The sequence below is a fragment of the Meleagris gallopavo genome, chromosome 19 (genome assembly GCF_905368555.1).
Source record: "Meleagris gallopavo chromosome 19, MGAL_WU_HG_1.1, whole genome shotgun sequence".
Lineage (NCBI taxonomy): Eukaryota > Metazoa > Chordata > Aves > Galliformes > Phasianidae > Meleagris > Meleagris gallopavo.
In genome coordinates this window covers 9,192,556-9,218,766 of record NC_139422.1, presented here as the reverse complement: position 1 = coordinate 9,218,766, position 26,211 = coordinate 9,192,556, and the positions used below count along the sequence as shown (strand labels likewise).

General features: G+C 49.9%; 1 protein-coding gene across 11 annotated transcripts; it reads right to left on the bottom strand.

Moving 5' to 3' along the window:
- Positions 1–184: 184 nt before the first annotated feature.
- On the bottom strand, positions 185–25,071 carry ADGRD2 (adhesion G protein-coupled receptor D2). Of its 11 annotated transcripts, none has more exons than XM_085239559.1 (26): positions 23,676–23,691; positions 23,195–23,266; positions 23,044–23,107; positions 22,577–22,807; positions 21,850–22,503; positions 21,120–21,218; positions 20,557–20,642; positions 19,898–20,179; positions 18,572–18,683; positions 18,258–18,392; positions 17,842–17,962; positions 17,138–17,243; positions 16,831–16,886; positions 16,253–16,379; positions 16,039–16,142; positions 15,301–15,403; positions 14,847–15,000; positions 13,896–14,029; positions 13,150–13,265; positions 11,867–11,987; positions 7,398–7,439; positions 7,143–7,196; positions 6,633–6,774; positions 6,024–6,082; positions 4,079–4,109; positions 185–824 (listed from the first exon to the last, which is right to left on the bottom strand). In XM_085239559.1, exons 1-26 carry the CDS (start codon positions 23,685–23,687, stop codon positions 817–819), a joined length of 3,225 nt encoding a protein of 1,074 aa, XP_085095685.1. In that variant the 5' UTR covers positions 23,688–23,691; the 3' UTR covers positions 185–816. The 11 variants fall into 11 exon arrangements, with proteins under 11 accessions (XP_085095685.1, XP_085095681.1, XP_019477087.1 ...); XM_085239555.1 differs by lacking the exons at positions 185–824; positions 23,676–23,691 and adding exons at positions 2,861–3,082; positions 24,539–25,071 and having other exon boundaries at positions 23,195–23,262; XM_019621542.3 differs by lacking the exons at positions 185–824; positions 23,676–23,691 and adding exons at positions 2,861–3,082; positions 24,539–25,070.
- Positions 25,072–26,211: the final 1,140 nt, after the last annotated feature.

Below are 26,211 nucleotides of genomic sequence, written 5' to 3'. Positions count from 1 at the left end.
ATAAATGTCATCCTGCACAAGCTGTGCTGAGACCAAGGAAGGAACACAGCGTGATGGGGCAGCCAGCCCATGGGATCACAGAGCCCCGATCCCTCACACTGCAGCTCTGCACCATTTCCAACCTGTGAAGCTATCGCACGTGGCCATGGAACTGTTCCCAGGGACAAATTACAGGGAGAGAAGGTTGCCTTTAAAAATCAGCATTTACTGTCATCATAACCAGCAAAAAAACCAACACGTTTCATGTACTCTACACACTATAAAGTAACAGGAGAAGCAGTCCAAGGCACAGAATGGAGGGAGGACATAACGCCAGCTGGAGGGGGGAGCAACCAGCCAGATGGGAAGCCAGGAGAAGGGAGATTTTTTTGTCCAAAACACAGCCGAAGAAGCTATTAAAGTCAGCTGGTTTAGAAAAGAATTGAAGCGAGCCGCAGTCTTCCCTGGTGCCTGTGCTTCCCATGCAGCCCAGCTCCAGTCCTGCCCTGCAGAGTGATGCTCTCCCCTGTGTGGGCACAGCCCTGGGCACAGCGTGTCCCACACCACATCCTCCATGTGAAACCAGCTCTGGTAGTGGCACAACCAGCGCTGGCAGCAATGTGGTGCTGGGGATGTGTGGAGTGCCTTCAGCAGCACACGGAGGCCAGTGGCGCTGTGAGAACCCCCTGCAGCCCCTGTCCTGCCGTGGCTTTGTCTGCACATGATGCTCGGAAGAAGCACAGTTAGCAGCCCTCCACGGGAAGCAGCTCTTCTGCCCGCCATCCTCCTGGCTGTTTGAAGAACCGCCACAGTTTCATGGCTCCTAGAAACCTCCTCTCAGAAACCTAAAGCAAAAGAGAGATGGACTGAGCCACACTGGCTGGGAGAAGGGCCAGGGTGGCTCCCCACTGCCCTGCTGGGGTCCTGGGGCACGGGCAGAGAGCAGGGAGACTTCTCCTTCAGCTGCTCAGCAGTGACATACATCATACACACTGCACAGAGCACCGTCAGCTCTGAATGCACCGAATAAAGGTTTCAGCAAGATTTAATGTAAATACCAATGGTGTTGTGGAAGCGAGCACTGATTCTGCATGGGCTGCGCTTCCCCCATCAAGGCACAGGGCCCTCTCTGCTCAGCGGGGAGGGACAGTAGCACCCAGGGCAGGGAGGGACAGGGCAGCCCAGTGGGTTGGCATTTCCCCAGCGCCCATGGCACGCTCAGTGCCTGGCTGGCTGCAGATCCCTGAGATCAACCACTTCCCTGTTCTTTTTAAAGAAATCCTACTGAAGGCAGTATTATGAGAGTTGCAGAAATACTCAATATTGATCACAGAAAGGCTGGGCTGTGGAGACAAGATCCATGTTGCTATGTGTGGCTTAGCAACATATAAATGTATTCAAACCGAATAATGAAATTATCGTGGGGAAACAAAGAAGCCATCACTTGATGAGATGGAGGATGTGGAGGCCTCTTGGAGCTCTTGTTCACCAAGACAAGGAAGACAGCACTCATTGTTTGTGCAAACATGTGAATCCCCCCAGCCATCCCCTTCTTACATAATGGGTGTAATGAATCTGGGCAGAGTGCTCCATGCAACGCACATCTTTGTACAGCTGGGCTGGAGCTCATTACTGCGAAAAGCACGCGGCCCCTCCGAGTGAATTGAGTCCTTGGAAGGGGAGACCGAATATTGGAGGTGAGAAGGGAGGGAGGGCTGTGGGGGCAGCACTCAGCCCCAGCCTGCCTGTGCCGCAGCCACACTGCTGAACAGCATGCTGTGTGCTTCTGAACCTGGCCGGGCCTTTACCTGGGCTCAATCTGCCTTCACTCTCACACACTCCAAAGTGTTGCCATGAGCCCTTCTGTCTTGCATCATGAACCCCACTGGTGACCTTTGCATGGGCAGCAAGAGCATGGCTGCACTCAATTACTGCAGTGGGGCGAGGCAGATGGATTCCACCCCAGGCCCAGCACCACTCTGCTGGGCAGCTGCAAGCAGGTCCTGCCAGCCCCCAGCTTCCACCCGCACTCCTGCACACGTGATCTCCTGGTTCAGGCAGGGGCAGGCGGTGTCCTCCTGCATCTTTGCATAACCTCTTGCAAGCCTGCTGCTGGCACCATGGCAATCTGCATTAGAGCTGGCTGGAAGTTTTCAAATAAACACATTTGGGGCAAAATACATCTCTCTGTCTTAAACCATTTTGGGAGAAAACAAACAGAAGAGAGTATTCAGATGATTTGTCTCTCAACCACCATCAAGCACAGAGGACTACAGCTTGCTTTCCCTGGCAGCTGTTTTCCCGAGGAGCTACACAGCATTTTGTGCTGCCAAACAAGCTGAGATGACCACGTGCAATGCTGCCCTGCCCTGGGGTCATCCCAGCATTGCTGCAGCTGGACACTGCTGCCTTGTACTTCATATGTTTAATGTCTGGAAGCAATTATCTTTGAGTCCTGTCCCTCATTGCAGAGCAGCACAGCGCCATGCTCACTGCCTTGCATGCACACAAGTGTGAGAGGAGGGCTCTTCTGGTTCAAGGAGATCTTCTCCATCACCCTCAGGCTGAAGCACAGCCCAAGCCGTGGCCCCAGGTGCGAGCAGAGCTGCTCTCCAGGCTCGCAGGGAGCTGTGTGCACGTGGCCTGCTCCAGCTGCTGCTTCCACTGCAGTTGTGTGGTTGCTGACCCAGGGAGAGGGGAGGCACCAAGCCTGGCCTGGGGACTGGCCAGCTTCTGCAGGGGCCCTGCCAGTTCTCCTAACGCCAAAGGCATGGGCACTGCGAGGGCTCCATCCTCCCTTCCATGTGCTCAGGGCTGTGTGCTTTTTAAACATATGCTGGGGGCTTACCTGAGAAAGCAAAAACAAGCTAAACAGCCCACCTCTTTACACAGCTGGAGTTTAATTACACATGTGGCTCATTAAAATAGGCAGGAGCAGGTGAGGCTGAGATGCACCAGTGCACGTGCTCAGCCTGGGACTGCAGCACGTTTACTCCCAAACACTGCTGTCTGCCTCGTTCATGTGTCCACTGTGGGGAGGAAAGCTGTAAGGCTTCTGGGTGGCATCTTCTCGAAAACAGTCTAAGCTTGCCCTGCTTAGACACTTAATATGGAGCAAAATCAGAACCTGCTAATGCACTGCATCCCTTGACAAAAGAAAATGTAACAACGCAGAAAAAATATCAATCCATCCCTGCTGCTTCTTCCCTGCACTGTCTGCTTGAGTGACCCCACTGAGAGACAGCATTGAGAGTGCTTGCAGTGCTCATCAGTGACAGATAAAAAATAAGACAAAACAAAATACACTGCACCTGTGTGCAGAGGAGTCGGGTACCTGCCCAAAGCTGGGCAGGGAGCTGAGCTGCTGCCAGCCCCCCCCCAGCGCTGCAGCCCAGCAGAGGTCGGGGGCTTAGAAGGGATTTCTGTTTTCAGTTCTACCCACCTTCATGGTGACATTGGCCTTTCTACAACCTGAAATAGAAGAAGCTAAATGGCTGCTTTTAAGCTCATAAATCCATCCCTGACTGAACACCCCATCTTTCCTGGCTTCCCTTCTCCAGGAGCAAGTTGCTCCTAACACCCGCCCATGATTCCTGCAGCAGCTGTTGCTTTACAATACCCTATGGCATTAAAGAGCCGCTGCCACCCCTGGAAGCAGCCTGGATCTAGCCAAGCAGCCCAGGGTGCTGGACCCTGCCCGCCGCTGCCTGGTGCCTGCACGCATCTGTTGCATGGCTGCTGCCTTCCAGTCTGCGAGCTGGAGCTTCACTGGTGTGCAGCAAATTGCAGACAGGTGGAGGCAGCAGGAAGGCTGCAGAGATGCTGAAAAAGCCACATGGGTGCTGGGAGATGAGCGCCCACGGCCGAGCTCTGCAGGGCCTCCGGGCACACCCTGCTCCTCACACCTGCTGCAGCCCTGTTCAGGACATGCCTCAGCACCTTGCCAGGACTGCAGCCACCAAGGCTTGATGGAAATAAAACACTTCCTAAAGTCTGAGCAAAGTAACCTGCCCTCCACTCTCCAGTCCGTGCTCCACAATGCAATCAGAGAAAGGAGTATTGGCATAAAATAAATTGAAGACGAAGAAGGAAATGTTACCTGAGGATTTGAATGCTGTCAGCTCTACAGCCTGAAAGAGGGGAGAACATCTGTTAGCAGAAGGCACGAGTCAGTCTGCTGCACGGCTGGAACCCCCAGCCCCCCCGCCAAGGCCAGCAGGGCTCCTCACAGCACCAAGCTGCCCTCTTTTGCAAGCGAGCTCCTGCAGTGCCTGCATCCGGCCCCACAGAGATGGGCACTTTGCAGGGCTCCCTGCAACTCACTGCACCTCTTGGCAGCTCCACTGCTCAGCCCCAGCCCTGGTGTGACCTGCAGCCTGGGCACTTGCTAGAGGCATTGCGAAAACCAGGAGCAGAGCAGAGAGAACTTCCTTGTGCATGGAGAAGTCCACACACAAACTTGTTCCATGTGCCCAAGTGATGGTTAATGCTCCAAGGTGTGAAATTCCTGCTCCCAGCCCAACAACAATAAATATCACCAAACAACATTTTAAAAAGCTGAAACACAAAGAACATCTCGTCTGTGTTTGTATCTTCACTTGCTTGGTGTTTTGTCGTTTAAAGTGTTTTCAAACGTTTTTAAGTAGCATCTTCTCTTCATCCAAACTATTGTGCAGCTGCCAGCGACATTCTTAATTCACTGCTCCTCCAGAGAGTTACATGACTCACTTTGGCAGGGAGCAGGAAAACAGCACTGACTTATATAATGCAGCAAGCAGTGCCCATCAGCCGGCGGTGGCACGACGCAGGGCCCTGTGCCCTGCCAACCCTGCTGCCCAGAGCCTGATGCTGTACAGAGCCGCTCAGCAGCGTGGGGCACAGGTTGGCATGGGGAGCAGTGCTGTGCCCATCCTTGCCCCCCAAGATGCAGGCACCGGCCTGCCTGCTGCATGCTGCTGAGCACACCTTCGTTAGCAAGGAAACAAATACATTGAAAATGAAATGTTTAAGCAGCAACGACACACTAAAGTCCTAGGTAACCCTCATACAGAGGAAAGCAGTTTCTGTCTTTGCTTGCTAGGAAATGCCATGGCCTTGGCATTTAGGAAATCTGCCTCCTAATATCCCCTGCATTAGACAACTCAGGCCTCTGGGCTAATCTCTTTAGCCCACGTCTCGTATTTTGTGCCAGAGAGCTTAGGTCTGCTCCCAGTTTACACAGCAAACACCTGGCTGGCTGAGAAAAGCATCACCTGCGAATCCTGGTCGGTGTTTAGCATGAGGGAGGAATGGCATTAACCGCAGTATAAATCACGGGAGATAAAAATATGGATTTTATCGAGTGGCTTCAAAATGATATGCCAGCTATAGAAGTATTATCTATTGGATAAATAAGAGCTGTCTATGTGACACAGGTTTTCAAAGGATAAATATTAGAGAGGGAGAGAGAGATCCTTCAGTGAGAGACTTATATGAAAGTAGTTGGATTTTATTCTGGGGAAATTACAGCACTTGTAAGTCAAGTGCACAAGGACTGATGATCATTTCAATAGTGGGAGATGGAAGTGGTATCAGAGTAGTCAAATTTAAATTGTTCTCCACTTTAGGCCATACCTTGCTGAACTCTGCATCAGGCTTCTGCCAGGGAAGTGAAATGGCTGCAGAACACAGGGCTGCCCTCCTTGGTTGGATACAACCTGGCTGCTGCACAGACAGCAAACCCCTGCTGTCTGTGTTAAATTTGCAGTCCCTGGAGGAAGCCTCCTGCCTTGATCTGTACCATCTTCTGCTCACTGCTTTACATACTCAAAGTCACTAGCTCCTGTTCATTTATATACCCTGCCATGGATCACCCTTCCATCACGCTCCCCTCCTGGAGAGGGGCTGCAAGCCCTGAGTGCAGCTGGGAACAAAGCGGCAGCAGGTCCAGGTCCCCACAGCTCAGAGGGGGGTGCTCTCCTTGAAAATGTCCGCTTTGGGGGTTTCCTCCCCACTGCGCTCTGTGTGTGGCTGAAGGTGGATGAATATCAGAAGACATTACCTACCGGTCTCTCTGGTGACATGATTGATGAAATCCCCATGGGAATTTTGCCTCCAAAGTTGCCTAGGGGACAAAGCAGCACAGTGAGTTTGGAGATTGGAATAGAAATATTCATGTTTTACCAATAAACTTTGTGCTTTGCATTCCCTAAATATCATCCACTGAACCAAAGGACCAACCATAATTGCAAGTAAATTCTTGCACCCACAAACTGGATGGAGCATGCAACACCTTTTTCCCGAAAGCCCAAAAACCCATTGCCACCTTCACCTACTCTTCTCTAGGAAATTCATTTTTAGACACAAACATGGATTCCTGCCTGAAAATAGGGCAATGCTGCATAATGCAGTTATGAGAACCCCTTGCTCATGCTCAGCCAGCCCACAGGGACAGCCCTGATCCCTCTGAGAGCCATGTGCTCACAATCCCTTGCTTTCCCTGGGAATCCTTCATCCCATGCTGTGCTCACCCTGTGTGCTCACACAGGCCCAATGTGCAAATGGGTTCAGCACCCTGCCAAGTGAATGCATACTGATATTCAAGCCTTGGGATAAACATTTTGCTGTGGTCTCCTGATAGAGTCTGGCCCAACAGCAGTGACAACTCTCTTTACCTCTGTTGGTGATGTTCTTCACTGGAGGGTCTTTCTGCACAGGGTTTGAAGAGGCACTCGCTGCTGCAGGACTCGGTTTCCCAGTCTCCCAGGAGGTGGTGTTTCTTGGACTTGATAAGTAGTTGATGGGATGAGAGCAGTTCTGCAGTGACAGGGAAGAAAGTCAGGTCAGTGAAAACTGTAACACGTACATTTATTGGATCCGCATCCAACTTTAAAGATTGGTTTGATCTACACTGCTACCCCTGGGACTTGGGCTCTCATCCCACCCCGGTACAGAAGGCTGTCGCCTAATCTGGGTAGATGATCTTGGGTCTGCATTGTCCAACAAGACTGCAAAGAAAGGAACCAGCCTCTGCTGTTCTTCCTACACAGGACAAGTGGGAAGGAAAATAAGATTTGTTTCCAACATTATCCCCTTAAAGGAGTCCAAACATACATAGCTAGGGCCCTCCTCTAATGGATGAAGGATGAACAAATGGGGGCAGCAAGGCTTACTGTGTGACTTACTGTGAATGAGAGTGCTTTCTTCTTGTCCTTCATCCTCTGGATAGCATTCCGCACCTGAAAATGAGCAAGGACATTACAGAGGGCCACAGCAACTCAAGCAGAGCAAGACATCCTCCAGCAAGACACGGACAAAAAGCAAGAGCTATCCCAGAAGCACAGTCTGTGCTATGCCCTCCGTTGCATCAATACAATCCCAGCTACTGCTTCACTGCTACTCTGAAGAGTGACAAAGCCTCAGTCAGGGGTATTTCTTACCTCACTGTTATAGATTGCATAGACCAGGAATATATAAAGGCCCTGAAAAGGAGAGAGCACAGGAAGTTAGAGATGTACAGCTGCTTTGCTGCTACTTTCCATGGGAGGAAATGAGTTTGATGAGTTTAGAACGGCTGAGAATGAGGCTAAGGGGAAGAGGCAGACACTGAGCATGGCACAACCAGGGGAAAGCTGGGCTAGAAGAGCATTCCTAACGTCAAACCCGAGAACAGTTTCTTCACAGAGAGTCCAAAGGAAAGGAGGTTTCTGTTCCAGTCCCTCTTCCTTTTCCTCTCCCTCTATCTCACCTCTCAGCAGCAGCAGTTCAGGCACTCGGCAGAATTTGCTTTGTGCCTCTCTGAAGTCAATTAGGGGGAGCCGCCATCTCCAGCTGGGCACCGCTGCTCCGCTCACCCAACACTCTCCCACACTCCTCTTCACTCATGCATGCAAAATCCCTCCAGAAACACCTCCTTCAGATCTCAGAAACAGAAACCACCAGGAATTTGTTGCAAGGGAAACCAAAGTCCAGGAAGGAGCACTCCCTTCCCGCTGAGCCCATGGATGGGGACCTGGGCCATCCTCCCACAAAATGCAGCATGATGCTGTGGACAGTTCCTCTGTCCCATGAAGTGACAGACCACTGTGTGCCAGCAGGAGCCTCTGATAGGTGTTTAGAGGGTATTGATTCAGAGGCTTTCTCCAGCCTGGACAAAACCTTCCCAGACTGGCACCCCATGGCTTGGGATGCACAATCTTGGCCCCCCTCCTTTTCACCAAACTGGTGCTCTTGTATGAGAGTACTGGGGACCAGCAAGCAATCAAATGCTGTGCCATGACCCAAAGCTCTGTTCTAACCCACAGCTCGTGTTTCACACAAGCTGTACAGTGGGAAGGACTCTGGGCACAGCCCGGAGCGAGCACCACCTGGAGGCCACAGCCAGGGGCTAATTACAGCTCCAGACCAACAATTTTGGCCTTAAGGCAGCCCTATCTGGTCCACCAGATTTATGTTATATCTGTAGGGTGTTTGTTATCGCAGCTAGATAAATCAGCTGCAGCAAGAAAAGTAATCCATCTTGTCTTCAATGAGCCTCGCTCTTCATCTGCGAGCTCTTGGCAGGCGTAATGGTAGCAATACCCTGGCGCCGTGCCACGACCTGTCCTTCAGACAACAACGCTGGTCACTCCTCCAGAGCAGATTTCTGGCCAGGCTGCCAAGGCAGGTCTTCCTTGAAATAATCATTCTGTAGGAAAGTGGAGTGGGGGAGGGAGTACTGAGGTCAGTGGGGAGGAAAGCAAGGAAGAAGAGGAGGCCCAGCTGCAGTGGCGGGCGGAAGCAGAGCTATGGCGCAGGGCTGCACCAGAGGAGCTGCTCCTGCTGAGTTCCTGCTCTGCTCCTGCCCTGCTGCTGCCCACACCGCCTCCTCCCCAGTAAAGCAGAGCCGCCATCTTCCTCAGCGGCCGCCATCACGAGCAGCTCCGGCTCCACTCAGGGAGGGGGGTCAAACGAGCAAGCAGCCATCATTAGGGAATAACTGCTCAGCACAGTGCCGTGCAGTCCTCCAGATTTGTCCCAGAAACTGCTGGATGAGTGGGAGATACATGAAACAGCTTCAGAAATAAAGGCACCCGGCTCGAGGCCTTGCCACAGGCAGGCCATGGCGGCGGGAAGGGCAGCACCTCATTCTGACTGTGTGCTGCCAGGGCAGAGTCAGAGCTGGAGGGAGGGCACATTGCTGCAGTGGCACCCCAGGAGCAAGCAGAACACCCCCAGTCATTCCATCTGTACCAAGACAGCTCGTGGCCACCGGAGTCCCTTCCCCCTCTGTCAGCCCGGTTCAGTTCTGGGCAGCTGGCTCTGCTGCTGGTGCTCGGCAGGTGCCAGGGATGTGAAGCAAGGGTAAGCTGTCAGTGAAGTGCATAGAAACAGCTTTTTCCTGCATCTGTCTCACTCGCATTTCACAGCCCAATGCCTTGCAAGGCTTTTCCAGCTGGTTTCTCCTGTGGTGGCAGAGGTGTGAAGCCCTCACAGTATCAGCAGAATTGGGCAAAACAGGAGCCCTGGGCCGGCCCCAGTCGCACTCTCATGGTAGTAGCAGAGGGGCTGCATTGACCAATTTACAGGTTTCTTGCCTTGTTAGCTGGGCAGGACAGGGACTGCTGGCTCATCTTGGTTGGGTTTTGGCCACAGCACTGCAGCCTCCTGGGGTGCAGCACCTCACGATGCTGCTTCTTGCTGGGCTGAGTTCTCATGCTGCATGGCTGGAGGAGGAGCTGCCAGGTGTGGTGTCAATGCACAGAGTAACCTTGAAAACAGTCTTCATTTTCCTCAGCTAAATAGAAAGCAGTCAAACAAACAACTACAGCAGCAAAACTTTCCAATACAACACCAGCACATAAAGAAGCACACCAGCCATAGAGGAAATCCCAAGGTGATCTATAGAAGTTGTCCTCAGTAGGCCAGCCAGAAAAGGAGCTGAAATATGATGTTTTTATCCCTGCTTTTTCTCAACTCCATAGTTGCCCACCAGCATCAAAATTCCTTTTCTAGGGTAATTTTCAAATTGACCTGAACTTAGCAAAGAAGGAGTAGAAGGCAAACACGCACTGCATATTCATGTACAAACCCATGAACCAACCAGATTCACACTGAGTATTAGGAGAAAAAAGAAAAACAAAAGAAGCAATAACTTAGAAAGCAAAGGAAGAAAACATCCTTATCCAGCTACCATCTCTTCTTCTATCTCACCCAAGGTGGATGTTGTTACGGTTTGTTAGAGGGAGATTCTGCAGATACATCATCCAGAGGACACGTTTATTCATTTCAGAAATTTGTTCTCTGCCCTTCTAAAAAAACCCATATGTCTAGCATCCATGTTACAGCCACCTCTGTGAGGAGGCAAGGAAAACTGAGGTTCTGTTTAAGCACATGTAGGACAGGCCTCCTGCCACCCTTCTTGTACCCTTAATAGAAGAGATGTGGAGAGGCAGCCCACTGGCCTTAGGACTTCTCTGTGCACGAGCTGACAGATGTCTGTGAGCAGCACCCAGCTACTGGAGTACTGCCAGCCACAGGCAGAACATGCCTTGGAGCAACCACCCATCTTGTGAACGTGGCAATAACACCTGCCTTTCACCCTTGGAGATGTGGGCCAATGTTACATTAAAGCCTGCCAAGTATGCCAGAGGGAAGCATTGGAATTTTTCTGCTCCATACATAAGAGCTACTCAGGGTCAATTTTCTATTGCATGTGTAGTGGAAATGTTAAGTCATGGCTTGAAGCAGTGATTGAGCACCTGGTTGGAAGGCAGGGCCAAGCCAGGGGAGCTCAGGTGTGTGCAATGTACCTGAGTGACCAAGAGAGATGGAGCCAGGATCTATCCCTGCCCAGACCTCATTTAAGGATTGGCAGTGGAGGCAAAGTGTATCCTGCTGGAGATTCCTGCATGCCTGAGGCCTTCTGAAGGTAAGTAGAGTTTTTATTTCTGTGCCCATAGCTGTTACATGTGAACAAATCCTCACTTGTTGCAGCCTAGGACCTTGCTACTCTGCTGTCATTGCTGTGCTTTCCATTGCATTACAATATCCAAAACAAAGAGGCAGATGGAGGACTTTTAGAATCAAAATACCAATGGCTTGGAGTATAGTAACCAATTACTCTTGAATTGGATCCCCTGGAGTAAAATTTGCCTTCAAGAACTGGGCAAGGGATTCTGAAAAATAGACCTGTGAATATCTAGTACAAAGCCACAGAACTGACTGTGTGGGTAAATGCTGGTGTTATTTGGACTGGTCCTGTCTTTGTACTGGGGCTAAGCTGAAGCTATGCAGATTCCTCTCTGCTGCCAGGAACTACCTGTCTGTGAAGATGCTTCCCTTTTACCTTGGGATAACTATCTCTCCTGCAAATATCAGAAACAGTGGTGTTTAGTGTTTCTCTAGCTCCATCTACAGCTGCTTTCTTTCAAGGTTTGGAATGCTTTGTCAGCCAGGTTGTTGAAGCTTTGAATTGCGTGTGACAATTCAGGAAGCGCTTATGATATTTTGTCACTGTGTGTCCCTGAGGCTCAGCTTCCTGAGGACATGGGAATAGTTCCACCTCAGTGCAGAACAGAGCACTCCTTGCTGCTGTAACTAATACAATTTGCTTTCTTAATCACTTACACGCTGGTTAAAGTTTTCTTCTTTTGAAGAAACCAGTAAAGTTGGAAGAAAAATGAAATTCCCTAACAAAAGAAACTAGGTTTGAGTTAGAAAGCCGTAGCACAGGGAATATCTTTCATATCTTGGGAGCAGGAGCTTAAGTTTCTTCAGATAAAATAGCACAACAATTTGGGAAAGTTGGGCTGGACTTCTAATCTGACGAAGTTTCCCAGCTAGTAAGCAGATGGATTACACTGCAGCATGAGAAACAGCAGGCACCTGCTTGGCTGGGAGGTGAGGATGAGGGTGGCACAGGACTCACCTGGAGGGAGTTGAGCACAATGAAGACGTAGGCCCAAATGATGCTGAGGTGGACAAGGATCCCACACACCCATGTCAGTCCCAGCACAGGCAGCAGCACCAAGATGGGTTTGGCTGTGGCCCTGTCAGAAAGAAAAGCTCAGAGTTACTTGGGCATGCTTAAAAGCAGAAACATTGCACTGGCACCATACCAGGCTGTGGAGCACTGTGGGTTTTGGAGCACTCTGCCTGTATTTTGCAGTTTAGAAGAGAGCTCTCCTTGTTTTTTACCCGCGAGATGACTCTGTACCCCCAACAAGTGTCTCCAACAAGGTGCTGAGCAAGCAGCACCCAAGATGGTTGCAATGAAACATTCCTTTGCAAGCAAATTTAGAGGTGAAAAACCAAACACTTCACTTCCCAGCCTGCGATGTGCCAACCTTGCTCTTTTTTTATCATTGAGAGTTAATAAGAAGGGAGCTCTTTGACGTCATTAGCCATGAGAAAATAGCTCTTCCCCTGGAGTTGCTGCTACAAGAAGGGCTTCTGTAGTTGTTTTACTAGCACATGGATGTCACCCTGCCCTCCTGCACTGCCCTATCTCTGTGCCTCTGTAATTTTGGGAAAATTTATTTATGATAGAGGGGAACAATGCGTGTCTAGCAGGGGTATCTGGCGCCAGCTAACAACAATAAAAATTCATAGAGGATGATAAAGTAGTGACTCAAGCAGCAGTTTTTAGAGGTCTCCCTACATTAACTGATTACAGAAGTCCATGTTGCCTCTCCTTCCCCATGTAATTGCTGCTGGGGTTCCTTTCAATCCACCAAGTCCCAAGCATTTAGAAAATGCTTTTTATTATGGTAAATAGTCCAAAGCCCCTACACTGGGTACATGCTTACCAGAAGATGTACAAGTGCTATGGAAGTAATGACTTTGAACCACAAAGGTCTGTGGAAAGGACTCCCTTTTTTTGACTCAGATCTCCATGAAATTCCAGGAAACCAGGCACTTCACTTCACCTTGGTTCCTGGAAACACTCGAGGTTGCTCCCTGCATTTACTGTTTTACAGGATGTCTGCACACCTGACAGCAAGCTGCTCAGGTTTAATGTTCTCAGTGGTTAAGAGTCCAGCAGAGGAACCACCTTTGAGTGATGCTCAGCCGCTCTAGAGGAGAAAATCCTTTCTTTCCAGACAGCTTCAACTCACAGCCTGTCATCACATGCTATGAGACAAAGACCCTCAGTTTAACAGCATTTCTGTCATTTTATGCTCTAATCAGCCAGTGCTGTGATCTGCTTACCATATTTGTATTCCAATCTGGTTCTCCAGACTGCTGTTGGGTGTCAGCATCTTTGCCCTCCTGCGAGCACTGGACACAGTCACCACCACCACCCGGAAAAGCACAAAGGTGTTCACCTGTCAGAAAAGAGCCAGCAGACCCATTAAGCTACAGTAATCTGAACTCCAGTGCAGTGAGTCTCTTTTCTGGGAAGTCAGTAACTAATTTTCAGAATGTGCAGAGGCATGTATCGCTCCTGAGAAAAATGAAATACCTTATTGAGCTATCCGCACAAGTATCAGATCTGTAAAAACTTATCTCAAAACCTCTCCCACAGAATGTCTTGTTAAGTGGCTACTCTAGTCTCCTTCAACGCTGCACCTTTTTCTGCTGCTGTGGTGTTCTGTTGTGATACTGATAACTACTTCAAGGATGTAGATATTCCCATATGATGAGCAGATCTTTATTTAAGGTGAAGTCACATTTAACCTACACGTTTATCACCATTCCTAGTCTAACAGACAAAACAGAAACTAGTCAATGCAATTTTATTAACTGTTTTTTTAATATAAAAAAAATTCTGTTTTGATTAAAAAGACTTGTGGAACTATGTGTGAGGTTTAACAAAAATTCTCCATTTAAAAACCACCAGGAAAGCCAGGGAGCGAGCATCTTAGCTGCAGAAGTGCTGGTACTGCTGATTCCGCAGTGCTTTCCTAAAACCAGTGTGCAGGAATCAGACCTGCCAGGAAGGCTTTGGCACTTACTGCCAGGATGAAGAGAACAGGCCCAACAAAGGCCCAGATGATATTGGTCTGAACATTCAGCCAGCAGTAGTTGTCTGCCACGTAGTTATTGAAGGAAGTTGCAAGGGTCACACCCACGATAATGGCTGGAAGGCCTGCACAAATTAAAAAATATGTATAAATAAAAAGATAAAATAAATTAGAACCCAAAAAAAGCAAGTATGACCCAAGCGGACCAGCTGAGCTCTAGGTAATTGCTTCAAAACCCCCATGACCCGACATGCTGCAGCATGAGCCAGCTCAGCCTCCTAAACCCCACGTACAGTGTGAATTTACTGCAGCTGAAATCTGTCCCAGCTCTACAAGGCCAGATTTATATGCTGTCAGCATCATTTTTTTCAGATATAAAGCATTACAAATCCTGAGCCCTGACCAAAGTAATTTACTCAGACTGCTGTTTTAACAAAATGGACAATCAAAAACATAAAACAATGCAAAATACTATAACTACTTTTTCAGTATGCAACCAGGTATGTGTTTTACAAGGTGCACTGACCTAAAAAGGCTTCTCTTTAATATAAATCTGTTTATTTCAATGAATGTTATGCACCCAAGGGACTCACTCAGAATAAAGACTGCTTAATCAAGAACATAACTATATTTTAATAACAAATAAAGTAACGATTCTCTACAAGAATTTACCATGAGCTTCTTCCTCTGGTTCTTTGTACTGAACCCTTGGTTTTAGAGAAATAACAGAAATGCTTACATTTTGAGAGTGGCGATTTGATACATAAGGGTAAGAAAGCCTTAGAAAGAAAGGAACAGTGACAGCAGGCTCTCATATTGAACCAAGCCAAGCACTGGTCTGACTGCACCTCTTCTGGGGGAATTTCTCCTATTGAAACTTTTGCTGTAGAAAATAATTGATGCATTTTTCTGAGTCTGCAGTGCAGAGGAATCTGTAGATACCCCAGCCTGTCGCATAGTAGAACTTCATTCTCCTGTCTTCACTCATGTTGACTGCTACCACCTTACTCCACAGGAGAAGCCCCTCAACCAGCATCCATGAGAAGGCTGCCATGAATGAGAGATGAAGGAAGGCAGTGACCAGAAAACACAGCACCTGGAGAGAAATCACATACTCCTTCAGGAAGAAAAGCCCTCTTGAAAATTCTGCTAATGTGCATCCAGGAAGAAAACTGTAATTCATACATTGCTGTTCTACAACTGCTTGTATTTCCCGAAGGCTTTTATGGTAAGAAACAAGAGGTGAACTTTCCTGACAGATTGCACACTTCAAACACAGAGTCACAATTCTTTCCTAGATGCAAATTACAGGTAGCTAATGAAATGTTAATAGAAGGAATTAAAATTCTGTTAGCTCTGCTATAGAGCTAACAAAATTCTGTTTTAGTGAGCTTACCTGGTTGGTCTTGGCCAACTCACTGAACATGAGCAGAGCTTCTGCTGCAGCTAATGCAAAGATCAGGTTCTTGTGCACAGTTGTTCGTTCATTCTTGGGGACACTGAGGAAGAAGACATGAAGCCCTCAGCTGGAGGCAAGTGAAGGGATGTACGTGTTCTGAAGGGTGCTTGCTGGGCTGTGCAGACCTGCCTGGAGAATGTGCAATCTCTCTACTATTCACTGCAAAGATGACAGTCCAAAGAGGCAAGGGACTGCCATGGTGTGCAAGCACTTGGTGCTGGGAAGCACTCAGGTACAGCTCTGCCCTTGGCCAGTGCTCTGAGGGACAGGCAGGGAGTAGGTGGAGAATTCACTGCTATACTCACATGGGGCAGATCTCTGTGCTTGTTGAGTGAGAAATAGTCTTTGCTCTGTTTATTTTATAAAAATTAGCTCTAATAGAGCAGCTTTTATGGGAAACATTGTTTGTCTGATAAATGCCTTTCCACGGGCACTGAGGTGTGTGCACAGTTCATGTAAATATCTCCATGGAAACCATGGTACTGCATCCCCTCCCTAGGCAATGCCAGCCTCTCCCTTCCCTATCCTCTGCTGCCAGCAACTGACTGCAGCTCCCCAGTTCTCCCCTGCCCATCTATAGAACCTGACACTGACAAGCTGTGCTTTCTGCACTTGTACTGAAGCAAAATATCAAACAAAAACCATACAAAGGCCACAAGTGATAGCTCTTCTTACCCAACTACCAAGAATAAAATGAAGGTAACAACCAGGGCACAAAAGGAAACTCCGCATCCAATAAAAGTCAAGGTTTGTAGTGTGAGCTCCTCGTTGGTGGTCCTCTGCCCCAGTCATGGAACAACAAAAGGCAAAACCCCCGCAAGTTAACAACATGCTGCTTGCAATTCTTGCACCCACCCCACAGACCAGTGGAGAAAGGCTGCTCGCTCACCTTTATCTCATACACTTGCAGCAGCACAGCAAAGTTTGTGGTGTGGTTGCAGAAACAGATGGTGGAATCTGGGAGAGATGTCACCACAGAGCAGCCAGCTGTTGACCACATCCCACCAGCATCTGGGCTAACGTGTGGCAAAAGAAAATGAAAACATATTGAAATGACCAGCCACTTTAACAGGAAGCCAAGGCACTGAGGGAATTTCATGTGGAGTTGCAATGAGGAAGAAGAGGGTAACAGAGATGGCACTTCTTGTGGTTTGGCCTGTGTCTCAGCAGGTTTGCCTTATTCAGTAGGCTTGCACAGGAAAATCGTCCTGAATGCTTGTGTACCTACAAGCCTTTCTGGTAGCTAACAATCATAATCAAGGCTGACCATTTTAGTTGTACGTACCTCATTAAAAATCACTTGCTTTTGAGTGACTTTTCTAAAGGAGAGAACTCTATTCCAGCAGATAGCAGGTGTCAAGAGAATTACAGATCCTTACTTTTACCTTTACATTTATGCTGTTATATTTGTTTTTGCAGTGAAAATAAAAGCTTATAAATCTGGTGACCTGAACAAGAACAAGGCACCTGAGGCTGAAGTTCCAGAAGGCACAGGTGGGCCCCACCAGCTTATCAGGCAGGTCCTGCAGGAGAGATGGAAAAGAAGTTGCACAGCCACACGCATGCGATGCAGACTGGTGGCAGCCACTTGCCGGGCTGCAGTGTAGCAGAGCAAGGGCTGTCAGCATGAGACATCACCTCCCAGGGAAAACAGAGGGCAAGGTAAGAGCTGGGTGTGGGACAAAGCCCAAGAGTTCTGGAGGCCATGGGCAAAGTCTTGGCACTGCCTGGGGGTTTGGCTGCGCCGTGCTCCTAGTTGAGGTGGGGGACGTACCCGGGTGTGGTGTTGCAGATGGTAGCGCACAGAAGTGCTTATCTCCTGGTAATCGCTGAGCACGGTGGATGAAATGACAGCAGTGCCCACCGCAGTGCTCAGGTACCTGTGAGGGAAAGCAGGCTGCTCAGAGAGCGCCACCGGGCGTGCTCAGAAAATAGGATCGTGCTTTACACAAGACAAGGCACACGGCGCCCCTGACCCGCCGGCAGACAGAAACCCCCGCGCTCCAGCAGCGAGGCTCGGAGCGGCCGCGCGGGGGCCGCGAGCAGCGCCGTGACGGAGCGCCGGGCCGAGCGGCGATGCGCGGGCGGCCATCCCCCCCTGGCGGTCAGGAGCTCCGTCCGGCTCTGCAGCCCGGCTGCGTCCCCGCACGGTCGGTGCAGCAGCCCCGCGGTCCTCTAACGCACCCAGCGGAAAAGCTCTCTCTCAAAAGCACGCAGGGGACGTTGTGCTGCACGTAGCACGTGCTTCCACAGCGCAACTCGGGCCGGGATGCGTAGAGGCATCTCTGCCTCCCCTGAGCCCTGACTGCTGGGCCCCTTTCTATTTGCCTCCCCGGAAATCTAGGGACAAAGGTGACTGGGATGGGATGGAGCAGGGTGGATGTCACCCCAAAGGAGAGGCGTTGAGAAACTCAACACGGACTTCAAAATGGATTCTCCCCCACCCCTCTGGTGCACGGGGGTTTCTGCTTCACTCACTTCTGTCCTCCATCGAAGGCGGCCACGTCTTGAATGGCGGCACTGCTGCCTGGGCCCGGCAGGCAGTGCTGCAGGGAGCCGTAGCCAAACCACATGTTCTTCACTGTGACCATGCGGAGACCTGGGCAGAGAGAGCACTGTAGGATGGGTGCAGGTACACAGGGCAGCCCAGGTCTCAGCACTGCTGCCCCAGGACTGAATGCGTGATGCTGTGTGTCTTGTGTTCCCCCACCTCCAAGCTGTGCCTGTGGAGAAGCTCCAGATAACCTCCCCCACTGCCCCTCACCCTTTCATGGAGTGTGTCTCCTCCATGTGCTCCTCCAGACAGCCTGTGGGCAGAGTAAAGACCCTTCCTGCTGAATGTGCTGCAGAAGCGCCATGGGAAGAACCAGCAAACCACAGGCTTCGTGGCCTACCTTTGGCTTTCAATCTTTGAATCTCTTCGACAGGAATTTCAATGAAGTCAGGCCTGTCTTCCTCAGGGCTCTGGATCAGGTATGTCTCACTGCTTAGCTGCTGACTGCTCAGCTCCAGCTTCCTGATCTCCATTCCTGTAGCAGAGGCAAAATCAGGCGCTGAAACAGAGTTCAGCCTTCGTCCAGAGCTAATGTGCAGCAAAAAGCTGTCAGGATATTATAACCACAGCCAAGAGTCACAGCAGCAGGTGGACGCTGAGCCAGGTCCCTGTGAGATGCTCCCCTGTTCTCTGCACCTCACCAGTGCCACTCACCAACATTTTGATGCTGGATAGTGATCTTTGTCCTCCTTGAGGTCAGCAGTGGGGCCAGAAGTGACACCACTCTGTCACAGAGCTCAACAACAGCCATAGGCCCTCTGACAGCCTGGAAACATGTAGAGAATAACAGAAGTCAGCACCTGCACTGCTAACTCATAGTTCTCACACCTTGCAATAGTTTTCACAAGTGCTTAGTCTTTGTCAGAAGAAGAGATGTTGGGGCTTAGCACTTTTGCTTTGCTTTTCTATATATGTCCTCTTCAAAGAAAAACATTCCCAGTTCCTTCAGCAGTAGTGAAAAGACTTGCAAGCAGGGAAACTTGCCAGCATTCATAAATAACTACTGAAACAGAAAGCAAACAAATAAAAAAGCTTCTGGGAAGCAAAGAAACTGCATTTTAGATCCGACTCCTGAATTTTGGTGAAACTGTCAAATGACCCTGAAAAGGTTTTACCACTGGAGGTGAGCAGGTGACTGGCCCAGCAGCAGCACAGGTGCCACCCCTGCACAACAGTCAAAGGCTTCCCAGCAACAACCATCAGGTCCTTTCTCCTTTTGCAGATACACCTCCTACACCAGCTACACTGAGCCAGGGCTGGTTTTATGCCACTATCAGGAAGCTGTGAGTAATTGTGGACACAAAGACCACAATGACTTAGCTTAGCAGTTCTAAGCAAAGAGGTAAACTCTAAACTATCCAGCATCCTTTCATCTCTGGAGGTTCCTGGCTCCCTCCCCATGCTGGCTCAGTTCCAAAGCGCTGGCCTGGCTGAGCTCTGTCACAGCTTTCCCAGAGACAGGTGGAGAATGTGGGCCATACAAAAACATGTGAGCCATACAAAAGACCCATGTGAGAAGGGAAAAAGCCGGTGAAGAAAATCCGAATGGGGGTGGGATGATGGAAATTCCTCACGTAAAGTTTGATGGTGATTTGAACAGTATGGGGTCTGGTGATAGACAACTTCTTGGCAGCCACTCATGGAAAATACAACAAACTGGAAGTGCCCTGCCAGAGACAGAAGGATGTGGGAACAAGGAATCTACATAGCGCCAGAGTCCGCAAACTGTGTGCGATTCTGTAAATCTGGGCTGTCAAAGTGGAGAAGCTTGAAAGAGCCGAGCTGGCCTTTGGAGCTAACCCTTCTCTGAGCTGGCACAAAGACTGTGTGCCCATCCTCACTGCAGTTACTTAAGCTCCAGAGTATGGCCATAACGGACACGCGACTATGCAAAGAAGTCTTCGGCCCATGGTCATACTGCGAGCCAAGGACCTGCACACAGAGCAAATGAGCTGATGAGGCACACAGCTGGCACATCACCTGGCTGATGGATGACCACGTTTCAATATTCTGCTCTTCCAGGATTAACTCAGTCACTTCCATGTAATATTGACCCAGCTGCTCCAGCATCTCCAGCTCCTCTCTTTCCTGGACTTCCACATCAGCAACTTGCTTTAGTAACTGAAGCACCATGAGGAGGTCAGAGGACTCCACAGGTGTCTCTTCGTTCCTCAGAACAGTTGCCAGGACATCAAGAGTACCGAGAGCGACAGAGAGGTTCATGTCTCGGACATTACTAGTGAAGATGTTCTCAGGAATCTGCTGTGGAAAGGATACCTTAGGTCAGTGCAGAGCTGTGATCTCTGCCTGATTGCCAGCTATGCAGTGTGCTGGGACCCCAAGCAACACACTGCATGCCCTAACCCTAACACCACCAGCTGGCACACCTCATGGCAAGGAGCTCTGCCCTGACATTTTGAACTCTTTTGTCCCCCTCAACCTCATCCAACCCAAAGCCACAATTTGCTTAATCACAGCACAAGTTAGAGCTGTGCTGGTTACATTCTCCAACAGCAGCTTGGAAGAGGCCACAGGCATAATTTTTAGCAAAGTGATGTTAAATAACAGCAGAAACCAGCAACCTCAACAGCTCCTGCTGCTCACAGTGCCCTGAAGCCATCAGCTGCTGCAGGACTCACCACCATCCTCTTTGCAAGTGTGTTCACATGGCTGACAAGCAAATGGCTGGATTCCAGCTGAGCTTTTTTCAGTTGCCAATATGCATCTGAGAAGAAAACAAAAGCATAACCATAGCTGTTCTGTCTAGCAGTGTGGCTGACATATGCTCTGCTCAAAAGCTGGGGAATGCTCCTCAGATGCTGGCTGAGCTTGTAGGACAGCCAGGACAAGGAGACCTCACAGCTGCATTTTATTTCTAGTACAAGATTCCATCTGGAGAGACAGCACAACTCCTTTGTCCCCTCCCCATGCCCCCCACCAAGTCTGGAGATGCTGGAATTAGGAAGCACCCTGCAGCATGGTATCCAGAAGCCACGTAACTCTATAGGGACCACTTCACTACTGAGTAACAGTATAATCCATCAGACCACATACTGATAGCAAAGTCACTGCTAGGGCACATCTTCCGTGCAGTCTCTTCTGAGCAGACACTGGGCCTCCCATTACTGACTATGACCCTAGCTTGGACCCCCAGGAATGAATGCTATGGAACCAATGAATGAATAAATAACAGATGCCATACCCTTTCTGTAGCGACAGATAAAAGGCAAAGATTGCAAACAAGACGTGTGGCGGAATCCGCTGCTGCCAACTTCAAAAACTCGACATTCTTCAACAGGCCCTGTAGAAACACACACAAACAGAAGGCCCACCACTCCCCAAAGGCACGTCATGCCCAAGCAGATCTTGTTTCCTGTAAGCAAGCCCTGAGCTCTGTTGAAGACAAAAGCTGTGAACTGCTCTGAAATTAGTCCCACTGCTTTGTTGGAGCAGTGCAGGGGCTGGGCCCAAAGTGCTTCTAACATCCAGAAAAAATTGGAGGAGGTGGCAATGCCAGGTCCTGAGTTCATATGTTATCAGGACTGCCAAACCAACCTGGCTGACAGACAGACCCCCCCCCACCCCCCCAGCAGCCTATGGAAACACCAGGTATGCAAACCCCAGAAACACCATCACTGCCACGTGAGCATTTCTCATGGAAGAGAGAATGAGTTTCATTAGCTCAGGGCATCAGAGCAGCTATCTTTGCTAGGGTGACTGCAGGGGTTTTCATTGACCAAGGGTTTCATGACAGTTATGGCTCAAAGTACAATTTGGAAATTGCTTGTCCCAGCTCTGAATCTCCTTGCATTTTCCTTCCCAAAGGAGATGGTCTTTTCCACAAACTGCACAAAATTCCCTCACTGAGGATGGGATTTGTTTCTTGGGCCATCCCTGCTTGCTGACCTCGTGAAGAGGAAGGGAAGACTTACCTGGGCAAAGAAACTGTGCAGTCACTTCCTCAACAGTGCTTTCAATCTCCAGAGCATTCAAGCTCCACCCAAACACAAGCTCTTGTTCTACCATCCAGCACGACCGAACATTCTCAATCTGCTCCACGCTGAGGACTTTCTGCCAGATATGCAAGTCTGTGATGTTCCCACTGAAGGACTCTTTTGCCTTGAAGGTGCCCCCAAGGGAATCTTGATCCTGCCCAATTATGAAAGTGCCCTGGCCGTAGATGGCCTGGGGGGCAGCCAACCCTGCGGTACACAGGCCGCTGGCAGATGCCCTCCTTTTACCATCAGCATAGATGGCCCAGGTCCCATTTTCCTGCTGCCACGTCACACAAAAGTGATGCCACTGTCCATCCGCACGGAACACAGGCAGGTATGGGGAATGGTGCCCATGGACAATGAGAGCAAATCTAACAAAGCCTTCCTCATCAACAAAGCCACGGAGCTGGAATTCGTTAATAAAAGCTGGCACAGCATAGGAAAAGACAGTAGCAATCTCCTGAGTCCTGGTGTCCCACTGGAGATGGGCACAGGCTGTGACAGCAGGCAGCACTGGGAAGTCAGAGAGCACCTTCACATATTTTGTGTCTGTTTTGACTCCAAACACCAGGACTGGCACAATATGGTTCCCTAGAAAGAGAAATTCCAGCTGGCATGAGCAAGTTTTGCCTATGATTCTTCTTCATCTTCCACTTATACTCACGTCTCCATTTTGGTCTGTGCAGGACCCCATCCCTTTCATTCAGCCAAACAGAACCTCTGATGTGGTGGGACTGCAGCAGTTTGCTGAAGGATGATTGCTCGCTGTCTGGGGGTTCAAAAAGCAGCTGAGCAAAGCGCTGGTCACAGAACCTATCTGCATGCCACCAGTCCAAAGCAGTGGGCACATATTCATACATGTGTCTCAAGGTCTCTATCATAACAGGAGCAAAATCTGAAGAAAAAAACACAGAGTAGAGCATGTGACTCAGGAAGCAACAGCCAGCCTGCAGGATGCACAGTGATGGGTGGAAGGCAGCGCAGTTGGCTGCACAAATGTAACTTTAGCTACAAAATAGAGACTCAGATAAGTTTTTTTACCTTCACTTCTATGGTGGAACACTTTTGATGCGTTGTTACTCTGCTGAATATTGCTTGTAAAAACATAGCAGTTCTGATGAGAACACTCACCCTTTGAAGTCTGATTCTCGGCAAGGGCTGCAGAGGCAAAGAGGCTCCTGGATAGACTGCCAACCTGTTGGAAAGGGTGTTCTGTAACGCTCCCATAAAGCACTGACATTGTCTCAAATATTCACATTATTAAAACTACTGTAAAACTCACCAGAAAGCTGAAGAACCAAGAATCAGGTCTCAAGTCTCTCATGCTGACCAACCGGCAAGCTTTCAGCCCTTGCTAGAACAAACAAGATATTACTGGAGGTGCACTGCAGAGGCAGAAGCATTCCGCAGAAAGACAATCCTTGGAGCAGGGCTGTTATTCTCAGAAAGTCTGGAATTCAGACCAAGAAAAGGGCTCTCTGAGGCACCTTTCCTGGGTGTTGTCCCACCAATACAATTCTCAGTTTCTCCTTGAAGAACGGAAGGTATCAGTCTAACATCTGTTTCCAGGATACAGAGTAATTAATGATAAAACATATATGGATGTGTGATATCAATAGACGGGCAAGTTAACCTCTTTATCTGCATTAACTAAATAAAAGAGCCATCATAATTACATCGTTAAGCAGTGCCACCTCACGGGTAGCTTTTCACATCTCTTTTAAAGTCCGAGGGAACACAGCTCTGGCACAGTTCCTGCTGACCTGTAGCCCCATCCTCCGCAGTGTGACACCTGTCTGTGCAGGGCATCCTGCTCCAGAAATTGGAGTGCAAGGCTGCGTAAAGCCAGCAAGGGCGTAGATAAGGGTTTGTAAAGAGACAAACATGGGAACTGGCAGTGCGACCTTCAGGGCAAACAAGCCCTACAGCTGTCTCTCAGCAGTGACACTGCGAGCTGTGAGTAATCTCTTTGCCCTCAATGGGACTCTCGCTGTACTGTGTGTACAGTAAAACCACAGTAAAAGCACTTTGCTGCTAAGGGAATAAGGAGATGTGTTCTGAAGCCCTGACTCTAACGACGTTCTCAAATGGGTCTTCCTAAGTTCAGCAGCGACTTTACGAGCAGAGAGCACAGCTCCTCGCCCGATAGTGCTACCGGGGAAGTTTGGAGCGGGGGCAGTGAAATAAGCGGGATACGGGAGAGCTGGCAGCGATGCGGGGCGGGTGAGAAGGACAGCTCCGCCAGAGCCGTCGAGGAGGACGGGGCGGCCGCGGGGCTCGGCATCACCGCCCTGCTGCAGCGGGGGGCGGCCCCGCTCTGCCCCGCGGGGACACCGCGCTCCGCACCCCGCCGCCCGCACCCCGCTGCCCACATCCCTCAGCCCCCCCCGCAGAGCGCCCAGCCGCCGGCCGCACCCGTGAAGGGCACCGGCGCCCGAACGGCGGTGGCGACGCGGAGCCCCGGGCGGAGCTGGGCTCCGACCCCCGGCCGCAACGGAGCCCCTACCCCGCATGCTGGAGGGAGCTCTTTCCAGGCAGTCGCCGTTCCGTGAAAGTCCCCGATAAGGCTACTGCAGGAAAGCTGGTCCCTGGCCCTGGCAGGAAAAAAGAGGCAGTGGGGAATTACCGGGGATCCTTATAGCAGCGAGCGTCGAACAGGAGCGCGCTCAGGAGATCCGCGTGAAGAAGATGGGCTCTAAGACCGCAGCGCGGAGTGAGACAGGCTCACAAGAGACAGGAGCCCCGGCGGCACCGTCGGCGCAGCCCTGGAGTGACGTCCCCCAGCTTCACGTCGTGGCATCCCCTCAGTGCCGGGATCCCCGCAGCAGCCCCAGGGCAGGGACAGGGCAGCGCGGAGCAGGCGAGGGCTGGAGGGCCGCGGGCAGCGCCATGGGCAGCGCTGCAGCCGCCTCGCAGGGCCGAGCTGCCCTTTTGATTAATGCCCATTCACTTTTGCTACAGCAACAGGCGCGCAGTTCCCACTCCTCCCTCTCTGCGAATGCTTGAATCACACCATGGATTCACGGGCAACTGGCTTTTGTTCTTCAGGGTCTTCGTCCGGGAATGAAGGCAATTATCACATCTCAGCGCCTCTGCTTGCCGCAATAAATCTCTCACAGAAGAATGGACCTTTGAGGCAGCTGCTCGGGGCTGCTTAGTCACCGCCGCCAGTTGGGAAGCGGCCCTGGCGCACACAGCGGCACACAGCGTCCAGGGCCGCCCGAGGGGCTCTGCAGCGCCCGGCAGCTCTGCCAACCCTGCTCGGTGATGGAGGGAGCAGCATCCAAGTCCAGACCGAGGACCTTCAGATGAAAAAGTGCAAAGTGCTTTTCAAACTTGCAGCTAGATAAAGTTTAATAAGAGTAGTTACCCAGCAGATAGCAAATTACCTTATTTATGCCCATGCTTCAGATTGAGTTAACCAACTTTTTGCAATGGCATTAACTGTAGTTCCCTGATAGAGTTAGAACTATAATCCAGACCACAGCCTCCAGCCTCACTCCTCTTTATTACAGAAAGCATCCTCTCTGCATGCGCAGAGGTGAAGAAAAGTTTCCAGTGCTCAGTGAATGCTACCTGAGTTTGCAACCTCATCTGCACATGTTCTTTAGGTTTGACTTTGAGCTAATTCCTATAATCACACACTATGCTTCGGAAGGAATCAAGGTTGGTTCTAGCAGGTTTTGTCAAGAATGCTTCACAGGCGTTGTAAAGGAAGAGCAGCAGCTCCAACCACATGAAAGCTGGTACTTGGCATCTGTTTGCTTCTTGCCATGGCAGCAGAGTCATCACCGCCAGTTCTGATAATTCATCATTGTATCTGCACTAATTCACACAAAACAAATACTCAAGACAGTTAGCTGTCTCCTTAAGGCATCTGCAGTTCCTGAGGTCAGCCTTCATTCCATACATCTCAAAATCAATTAGAAATAACAAAGTTCTTAGTGTTAAGAGATGTCCATCCAGTGCAAAAAGACCTTGGCAAGCAGAGGTATGACCTCAGGACAGTAAGATAGTGAAATTCCAGTGTACTTTTAATGCCTGCAAATCTCTTTAATAAGCAGATGAGCAAGGGGCAAAATGTGTTGTGCAGTTTGGGTGATGCTGTCACTCTAGGTTAGCTTATTTATAAATAGGTTGCAATTCTGTTTACATGTAGTCAATTAAAAAAATCAGCTCAGGTGCATTTTAGGAAGTGTTATCCTTACCAGCTAGTAAACCCTGATCTACCACCCTCGAGGCACATCTTTCACACAACCCATGGAAGAGCTTCTCAGCACATGGGCTAGGAACACGTTA

Coding starts and splice junctions, on each gene's coding strand:
- ADGRD2 (XM_085239551.1), bottom strand. Junction 22,504..22,576: donor GCACAGACCAAAATGGAGAC/GTGAGTATAAGT, acceptor TTCTCTTTCTAG/GGAACCATATTGTGCCAGTC. Junction 6,083..6,632: donor GAAGAACATCACCAACAGAG/GTAAAGAGAGTT, acceptor TTTGTCCCCTAG/GCAACTTTGGAGGCAAAATT.